Source organism: Mus caroli, chromosome 12, assembly GCF_900094665.2.
Source record: "Mus caroli chromosome 12, CAROLI_EIJ_v1.1, whole genome shotgun sequence".
NCBI classification, from domain to species: domain Eukaryota; kingdom Metazoa; phylum Chordata; class Mammalia; order Rodentia; family Muridae; genus Mus; species Mus caroli.
The window spans coordinates 54,547,839-54,557,878 of NC_034581.1; the positions used below are offsets into that span (position 1 = coordinate 54,547,839).

At 41.0% G+C, this 10,040-nt stretch overlaps 1 protein-coding gene across 7 annotated transcripts in view; it reads left to right on the top strand.

Moving 5' to 3' along the window:
• The first annotated feature begins 249 nt into the window (after positions 1-249).
• Mia2 (MIA SH3 domain ER export factor 2) overlaps positions 250-10,040 on the top strand; it is an 88,445-nt gene continuing 78,654 nt past the window's right edge. For 4 of the 7 annotated variants that reach the window (XM_029484291.1, XM_029484289.1, XM_021178550.2 and 1 more), the window contains exons 1-3: positions 251-748; positions 6,539-6,672; positions 9,807-9,893. In XM_029484291.1, coding sequence (XP_029340151.1) covers positions 634-748; positions 6,539-6,672; positions 9,807-9,893 — 336 coding nt within the window. In that variant the 5' untranslated portion in view covers positions 251-633. Of the gene's footprint in view, positions 749-6,538; positions 6,673-9,806; positions 9,894-10,040 lie in introns of all 7 variants that reach the window. The other 3 variants (XM_029484292.1, XM_029484293.1, XM_021178549.2) reach the window with 2 other exon arrangements.

Consider the following 10,040-nt stretch of genomic DNA (forward strand, 5'->3'; position numbering starts at 1 on the left):
TGTCAGTCGGGGTGTGTGTGTGTGTGTGTGTGTGTGTGTGTGTGTGTGTGTGTGAATGAGTGTAGATCCGACTCCCACTTCTGGAATCAAGTCTGTCCTTTTACCAAGTGGGTCCTGGGTAATATTAAACTCAAGTTATCAGGCTTCATGATAAGGGTACTTATTAACTGAGCTATTTTCTGGCTCTATACCTTCTCTTCTGAAGGTAGAACCTGCATGCAGTAAATATTTGGTTTGTACTCGTTGACTCGTCTGCCTGAAGACTATGGCAGAGATTGACTGCCTAATTGTGGAGGCTTAAGAACCGTTCGACTGAGCACAGGGTGGTGCCTTTAAGTGAGTCAGTTTCACATGGGCTACTTTATCACACATTGGTCCGGCTAAAACCCCCGTTAATTATTAAGCCCTTCGGTATCATCCGGCTACCTGACTCTGCAGACTGAGACCAGAGAATGTTAATTTCTGAAGCTGGGCCAGCGCCCCATCGGGAAAATGTAGCTCCGAAGGGATTGAAGAATACTCAGCTTTTTCCTCTTGCGCTACGGAAGGGAGCGTCGCATCGGCTGTTTTTCTGGCATGCCTGCCGCCTAACATTCTAACGCTTGTCCAGGATCCTTGGTGGCTTGTTTAGGCATGGCGGAAGTCAGTGTTCAAAGAATCCTTCTTTTGGTTGTTTCTCTGGCAAAGTGTCTGGAGGGTACAAAGTTGCTGGCACACCTTAAAAAGTGTGGTGACTTGGAATGTGAAAGTAAGTTCGCTTTTCTTATTCTCTCTTACACTGAGTTCTAAAATCACATTAAATCTCACGGTGAACTTGTGGAACAAAAAGTCAACATTAGTAGTATTGAGGGCTATTTGAACTATAAAGCATAGCTTCATGCGAAAAAGGGAATGCTAGAAGCAAAACATTTTGTGGCAGCATAATTATAAATTTTACACATTTAATAAATGTAATAATTTATAAGTTAACATAAGTATAAAGTTAAAGGCAAAAATTAGACTGATAGAACTATGGTAGAGATGGTATTAATCCGTGTGTCAAAAATTAAATAACCAGCTTTTAGCCATTGTTTTTGTTTTGTTTTGTTTTGTTTTTTTAAAGATAATTGAGTTGTTTGGAAAGCCATCAGGCAGTTTGGTGATTCACTGTCGATGAAGCTCATATGGGTTAGTTTCTATTTCACAATCAGAACTTTCCGATTCTCATGAGTTTCCCCCAAAATGTTTTTACTTCAAACCATCATATTTGAAAAAACTGTTTAGACGTCCAAATTTTATCAAATGCTAATCATTTGTGTCAGTTTATTATGTAAAAATGTTAAAATAAGTGTTTCAATATCTGTGTGTGATGTATAACATTTAATATGAAACTTTCTTAAGTCTCTATGAAGAGACGTTAATTTCTACTTTGTTGTTTATTTCTATTTTTTATATATGGGTATTTTGCCTATATGTATGTATATACATATATACATATATGTATATATATATATTCATACACCACATATGTGCCTAGTGCTCATAGAACCCAGAAGAGGGCATTGTATTCCCTGGAACTTGAATTACAGACAGTTACAAGCTTCCACATAGTGCTGGGAACTGAACGTGGGTCTGCAAGAGGATTAGAGGCTCTTAACCACTTCGTCATGTCCCCAGCCCCAAGAACTTAATTTTTTGGTATCTACATAACTGCAAAATAACTTTATTCTGCCAAGTATAATGGCACCAGGAGGCAGAAGTAGGAAGAGCTCTAGTTCCAGGCCAGCTTGATCTATACAATGAGTTCTTTGTCTCAAAAGGACAACAGGAAAAAAGATACTATATTCTCATCTTAGAGTTCCTGAAAATAAGTCCTATCTTTCCAAGATGAAAACTATTTCTAATTTTACAAAACGTAAATTAAAATACAATATATAATTATGTGATACAAAAATGTCTAAGACATACAAGTATATTTAATGATTTATTTACCTCAGTTTTGTGTGTATTAGTGTATGCCTCCACGCATGTAAAGGCATTGGGTGTGTGCCTGGTGTCCCAGAGGCCAGAGAGCATTCTGAATCCACAGACTAGAGCCACAAATGACAATGAGTCACAGTGTCGGTGCTGGGAATTGAATGCAGGTCCTCTAGAGGAGCAGCCTGTGTTCCCATCTGCTGAGTCACTTCTTCAGCCCCAGCAATTTTTGTTTTGTTTTGTTTTGTTTTTGTTTTTTGTTTTCTTGTTTTGTTTTCGAGACAGGGTTTCTCTGTGTAGCCCTGGCTGTCCTGGAACTCACTCTGTAGACCAGGCTGGCCTCGAACTCGGAAATCCACCTGTCTCTGCCTCCCGAGTGCTGGGATTAAAGGCATGCGCCACCACTGCCCAGCAGGAATATTTTTATAAGTAAAAACCATGTGCGTTTATCTTTCCTTCTTTCTTCCTTCCTCCCTCCCTCCCTCCTTCCTTCCTTCCTTCTTCCCTTCCTTCTTGCCTCCCTCCCTCCCTCCCTCCCTCCCTCCCTCCCTCCTCCTTCCCTCCCTCCCCCTTCCTGCCTTTCTTTCTTTAACTGTCCCTCTGTAAACCAGACTGGCCTTCATCTCATAAAGATCAACCTCCCCTGGCTCTCAAGTGCTGGGATTAAAGGCGTATACCAGTATGCTCTGCCAACTACATGGTATTTTATAGCAAAGATCCTTTAATTTTCCCTCTAATATGGCTTTTTATATTTTAATAGTATTTTTTTTAACTCATTCTTTGGTCATTTCATACATTGAAATGTGCTTTGATCATGTCTATCTATATCCCACTTCCAACCTGCTGGTCCTACAGCATCTTCTCTCCTAATTCATATATTTAAAAATTTTTTTTAAAAAGTTATTTTTAAAAATGTATTCAGCCGGGTGTGGTGGCACACGCCTTTAATCCCAGCACTTGGGAGGCAGAGGCAGGTGGATTTCTGAGTTCGAGGCCAGCCTGGTCTACAAAGTGAGTTCCAGGACAGCCAGGGCTATACAGAGAAACCAAAAAAAAAAAAAAAATGTATTCATTTTATTTTATATGTGAGTGTTCTCCCTCCCCCCTCCCCCCAGTTTCTTTGTGCAACCTTGCTGTCCTTGAACTCACTCTGTAAAACCAGGCTGGCCTTGAACTCAGAGATCTGCCTGCTTCTGCCTCCCAAGTGCTGTTATATTTGAGTATTTTGTCTGCATGTATGTCTGCATGCCATGTGCATGCTTGGTGCTGGCAGAGGCCAGAAGAGGGCATTTTGGAAGCCCCTGGAATTGGAGTTTCAGATAGTTTTGAAGTACTGTGTGAGTGTGGAGAAAAAATGATTCTCCCCTGTTGGGAGCCATGGATTCAGTGTCTCCTCCGATAGCTGTGGGGGCTGTGAGCCCCTCCCTGCTCTGTGCTGGAATGTCAATGGCTTGAGCTTGTAGAAGTCTTTGGTAGGCAACCACAGCTTCTGTGAGTCTGTAAGCCTAACTGTCATGGTCCAGAAGACAGTGTTTCAAAAATGCCAAATATGACCAGTTTAAATGTAAAAATTTCACACGTGCTATTTTTTATGAGTAATCATTTTTTCTTAACCTTTCGGAAAAGTCATTCAGTGTATAGAGAATCTGTTACCACGGTACTTTGCAGTGACTGTGCTTTCCCACTTTGCATTATTATCAGCACTTTAATAGCTTTAGAGTCCAACAGAAATTCAGATTTGGAGTAAAACTTACAATGCAATTTTGTCTCTTATTCAAGGATTTAATCAGTATGATTTTACGTTTTACACATTAGCACCATAATAATTATATGATATGCATGTTATTTTAGGCATCAAAGGCTAAACCAATCATACATACTTTACTCAGTTACTGAGGACCTAAAATGTCTCTAGGGGTTTGTGTTCTAACACAATGTATTTTATTTTATTATTTTTTAAAAGATTTATTTATTTAAAGATTTATTAAATTTTTTCTTTATTAAATTCTTTATTAAAGATTTATTTATTTATTTAGTGTAAGTGCACTGTAGCTATCATCAGATGCTCCAGAAGAGGGCGTCAGATCTCATTACGGATGGTTGTGAGCCACCATGTGGCTACTGGGATTTGAACTCAGGACCTTTGGAAGAGCAGTCTGTGCCCTTACCCACTGAGCCATCTTGCCAGCCCAGTCTACTTTATTACTTTTAAAATACTTTGTGGGGTCTCACAACCATCCGTAATGAGATCTGATGCTCTCTTCTGGTGCATCTGAAGACAGCTACAGAGTGCTTATATTAATAATAAATAAATCTTTGAAAAATAAAGTAATAAAGTGAAATGAAAGCAGTTTCTTTTTCTATAGGAATAGTCATCTTATTTAATAACATCAAAACAAATCAAGGAGGAAGAAGGTGATGAAATTGTAATAATGACAGATGATGCCAGGGTTCAGACTAGACAGGAAGCAACACATGAGTTAAACATGAAGAGAGGAAGAATAGAAATAGAAGCTTAGAATAAGGACCGCAATGTTGCAGAAAAAAAGAATCTCAGGGCAGAGCTAGGCAACCAGAGCTGTATGACCCACCCTCTGAACCTCAACTAAAGACTCAATCGTTAGAATGAAGTGGGGTGATTTACCCTATAGATATGCATTGAGGATTCAACAGAATATAAATATAATTTGGAAACGTAAAGGTACCAGAAAGAAAGCCAGAGTCTCCTACACACCCAAGAACAGTAGTGACTTACTCCAAGAACAAGAGATTTGCAAGCTGGAGTGTGTTCCAGCCTTGAATCTGTGCAAAGGAGAGGTTGCTTAAAATAGGGAAGGACAGGGCCTTCAGAGAGAGGGACCTGCCTTTAAGAGTGCTTACTGCTTTTTCAGACGGTCTAGGTTCAGTTCCCAGTACCCACAGGGCAGCTAACAACCACAAGTTCCAGACGATCTACTACCCTCTCTGGACTTCATGGGCACCAGGCTGACATACAGTGCACATACATGCATGCAAGCAAATCACTCAAACACATAAAGTAAAAATAATATAAAAACATGTTTGAAATGTAAAATGAAATAAAGGGAGAGCCTGTGAGCGGAGTCAGAGGGCACAGGCACTTGCTGTCAAACTGACAACCTGAGTTTGATAACCAGGACTCACAGGACAGAAGGTGAGAACTGACGCCCAAAAGTTAGTTGTGCTCTGAAATGTGCACTATATGCACACACACACGCACGCACACAGAAATTTAAACTTAAAAATTAGGTAAGTGGGGCTGGAAGATGGCTCAGCAGTTAAGAGCACTGGCTGGGCCGGGCGTGGTGGCGCATGCCTTTAATCCCAGCACTTGGGAGGCAAAGGCAGGCAAGATTTCTGAGTTCGAGGCCAGCCTGGTCTACAAGGTGAGTTCTAGGACAGCCAGGGCTATACAGGGCTATATGTAATGGGATCCTATGCTCTCTTCTGGTGTGTCTGAAAGACAGTCACATACATGAAATAAATAAAAAAAATCTTTAAAAAAATAGGTAAGTGGGCTCAGGTTATGAATAATCTTCATATGCCAAAAACATCTGGGCTTGAATTTGTATATAGTAGAAAGTCTATTTTAGTTTTCCTTCCTTCCTTCCTTCCTTCCTTCCTTCCTTCCTTCCTTCCTTCCTTCCTTCCTTCCTTCCTTTTTTGTTTTTGTTGTTGTTGTTTGTTTGTTAAAGATTTATTTATTATTATATCTAAGTACACTGTAGCTGTCTTTAGATGCACCAAAAAAGGGTGTCAGATCTCATTACAGGTGGTTGTGAGCCACCATGTATTTGCTGGGATTTGAACTCAGGACCTTCAGAAGAACAGTCAGTGCTCTTAACCACTGAGCCATCTCTACAGCCCATATTGTTTGTTATTTGAGACAAGGTATCACTGAGTAGTCCTGGCTGTCCTGGAACTCACTCTATAGACCAGGCTGGCCTTGAGCTCAGAAATTTGCCTGCCTCTGCCTCCCAAGTGCTGGGATTAAAGGTGTGAGCCACCAATGCCTGGCCTATATTAGTTTTTGAGAACATAACCAATATTGACAAACTAGGATTTCAAACTGTTATTATTAATATTATTGAAATATATCAATCTCCTGAAATCCTTCTCCTCATCTTCATGAGTGCTGGTGACTACAAGTGTGAGCCATCAGGCCCACCTCTTACTTCAAAACTTAAAGGATGACCGGGCGTGGTGGCGCACGCCTTTAATCCCAGCACTCGGGAGGCAGAGGCAGGCAGATGTCTGAGTTCGAGGCCAGCCTGGTCTACAAAGTGAGTGCCAGGACAGCCAGGGCTACACAGAGAAACCCTGTCTTGAAAAAAAAAAAAACCAAAAAAAACCCTTAAAGGATGGATTGAAGGAAAGCAAAATGGATGGAGAAGTCAAATATTATGGTGGTATGTATCAATAATCTCAGCAGCAGGAGAAGTTGAAGCAGGAAGGTTTTAAGGTTATGTTCAGCCTGGGATACATAGCAAGGCTTACTATCAATAAGTAAACGAGGAAGCAGTGACATTTTAAAGTGTGAGCTTTCCTGTATGTGTCTACACAGCTTTGATCAGCCGAGTCTTAGCCCTGAGAGATTACACAGGACCTGACTGTCGGTACCTGAACTTCACTACGGGAGAAGAGATATCTGTTTATGTTAAACTTGGAGGAGACAGAGAAGATTTGTGGGCAGGAAGTGTAAGTATTTAGTTTTAAGAACTAAACGCAGAATAAATGTCCAACGCCAACAAGGATACTTGCTCTTAAAGGAACTCTTATTTAACAGCTTCAAAGCTCTGCATAAATATTAACACCCTCATCATATCTAAGCAAACAAAAAAAGTGATCACATGCATGCCTTTAATCCAAGCCCTCAGGGTGTCTGAGTATAAAGCCAACCTGATCTACATAGCAAGTTACAGACATTTAGTGATTGCTCGACAATTTCTTTCTTTTTTTTAAAAAAAAAACATTTATTTATTATATATCTAAGTACACTGCAGCTGTCTTCAGACACTTCAGAAGACACTTCACAAACTTCAGAAGAGGGAGTCAGAGCTCCTTACGGATGGTTGTGAGCCACCATGTGGTTGCTGGGACTTGAACTCAGGACCTTCAGAAGAGCAGTCAGGTACTCTTAACCGCTGAGCCATCTCATCAGCCCCGCTTGACAATTTCTATAGAAGAGGTTTTTGACCCTGAGATGAGGACTAAAGGAGGGCCTTGCAATTATTTTTTACACAACACACATGATTTTCAGCTTAGAGGACATTATTATTTAGAAGGCGTGCTGACAAATGTTATGGCAACCTCAGCATCTCTCTGTGCTATTAGTGACTGAGTTTGAGAGAGACTGGGAAGGTGTTTTATCAGATTCCAAAGCGTGTCTGTCTGAACAGAGAGAGGGCTGAGGTGTGTTGGACAGACAGGTCAACAGAAAGGTTGGTACGGTAGGGAAGAGAGGTGTATAAACTTTTCATGGAAAATAAAATATTAACTGGTTGATCCTTTTATTTGGCCAAAATAAAAGAAGCCCAAACTATCTCTTGGGATAATAATTCGTGTTTTCAGTTGAAAAGATTTATATCTCTGGTATGTACTATGTTTTGTAATGATGGCATGCTATGATAGATGAGTTGACTTCCAAGCTGATAGACATGGCCAACCTGATAGACTCTCACATCGTTCTCCTGCTGTGTATACATCATACATTATGGAAGAATGTAGCCTCTGTGCTCACTGTCTGAACAAACAGCTTCGTTTTTGAGACAGTTTCACATAGCTCAGGTCATCGATAAACTCCCAATGTCTGTAGCCAAGGATGAGTCTGAATGCCTGTCTTAGTCAGGGTTTCTATTCCTGGACAAAACATCATGACCACGAAGCAAATTAGGGAGGAAAGGGTTTATTCAGCTTACATTTCCACATTGCTATTCATCACTGAAAGACGTCAGGACTGGAACTCAAGCAGGTCAGGAAGTAGGAGCTGATGCAGAGGCCATGGAGGGATGTTCTTTACTGGCTTGCTTCCCCGGCTTGCTCAGCCTGCTCTCGTAAAGAACCAAGACTACCAGCCCAGAGATGGCACCACCCACAAGGGGCCTTTCTCCCTTGATCACTAATTGAGAAAATGCCTTACAACTGGATCTCATGGAGGCATTTCCCCAACTGAAGCTCCTTTCTCTGTGATAAATCCAGCCTGTGTCAAGTTGACACAAAATTAGCCAGTACAATGCCCCATCCTCCTGAGTGTTGATGTCGCTGGCATACAACACTACCCATCTGAAGGCACACACTGCATTTGAAACCGTACTCTTCCCACCAAGCGATGTGTAACTAAACCTTTCCCATGCCAGATTTGACTTCTCCTTATTGCTTATGATGGTTTTAAAATACTGGTCTCTGTTTTGAATGCATCACAGAAATCTGACACAGGTATAAGAAAATGACAGAGTATATGTCATGAGAAACAAAGAAAACAATTTTGATTTATTTGTTTACTAAGTATGAAAATAATAATTCTACACAAAACAGTGTTTAATGGATAAAACCATGGGAAAAGTCTCAGCTGCCATTAGTGTTTGGTACCTTAAATGTTTAGTCTATTTGCTTCTCTGTTTTTTGTCTAAGCAGAAATAGAGATGGTTAGTCTGTGTTCGTAACTGTTGAAGAACTCACACTGTGCACTCATAAACTATTTCCAAATAGTTGTAAATGAAGACTAATTGGAGAACTAGAAAAATCATATTTAATATGTGATGGTGTTGGCTCAGAAGACAGAAAGTGTTTGTGAAACTTTAATAGGAATAAGAAGGGGGGGCTCTGAGTGGTTTGATGCTGATCTCACTTACTGGGGGGACATCCTACATGTGCTCGAACTGGGTCAAGAGAATCTGTTACCAGGTTTGCCCAGAAAAGCCAAAAGGAACTGCATCATCTCTTGGCGACACATGGACCTTAACTACCTTGAGAAATCCATCTGCCACTTCCAGGAGTCTAAATCCCTTTCTTGAATGTGACATCTTGACAACTCTGAGTTTGCAATCGTTCTGTCTTCCTGAACTGTCACCTGAGTTGTTCCTTTTTGATATCTCACATCTAAACGTGTAAATCTGCATAATCTAGGCAAGGAAGGTCCTAGACCACGGAGGGTGGGGGGGTGAGGGGGGGATGGGCTGGAACAGTGGTCCAGCAGTGAAGAACATGTGCTACACTGCCAGAAGACCTGGTTTCCAGTAACCACATGGCAGCTCACAACTGTCTTGTCATTCCAGGTCTAGGCCATCTGACAGTTTCTTCAGGTCTCCACAGGCACTACAGAAAAAACACCCATACACATAATATAGAAATATATAAATCTTGCCAGACAGTGGTGGCGCACACCTTTAATCCCAGCACTTGGGAGGCAGAGGCAGGCAGATCTCTGTGAGTTTGATGCCAGTCAGGTCTACACAGTGAGTTTCAGGACAGCCAAGGCTATAAACAGAAACCTTGTCTTGAAATACACACACACACACACACACACACACACACACACACACACGAGAATAACAAGAGTATATAACACAACAATGGGGCCTCACTCCTGTTCTTTTTACTGTTGTAGGTTTAGTTTGTCATTGGGGCCTGAACCCAGAACCTAAGCAAGAACTCTATCACCTAACTATATCCCCAGTCTCCACTCATGATTTTTAGATGGCATTTTTGATAGCCAATTAATGTTTTGTGATTTAATATAGCTAAAAGCCAAGGTCACAGGACAAAATGAGGCCCAATAGCTACTCTTGCTTCAATCACTTTTCTCTTAAAATCTTTGTTCTTTGTTTTGATAGAAAGGAAAAGACTTTGGATTTTTTCCCAGAGATGCAGTCGAGATTGAAGAGGTGTTCATATCTGAAGAAGTCGAAATGCCAACTAAAGTGAGTAAATTCATTTTCAGGAATTAGTTAAGTTTAAAAGTTCTTGACCATGGTGGTGCACGCCTTTAATCCCAGCACTCAGGAGGCAGAGGCAGGTGGATTTCTGAGTTCGAGGCCAGCCTGGTCTACAAAGTGAGTTCCAGGACA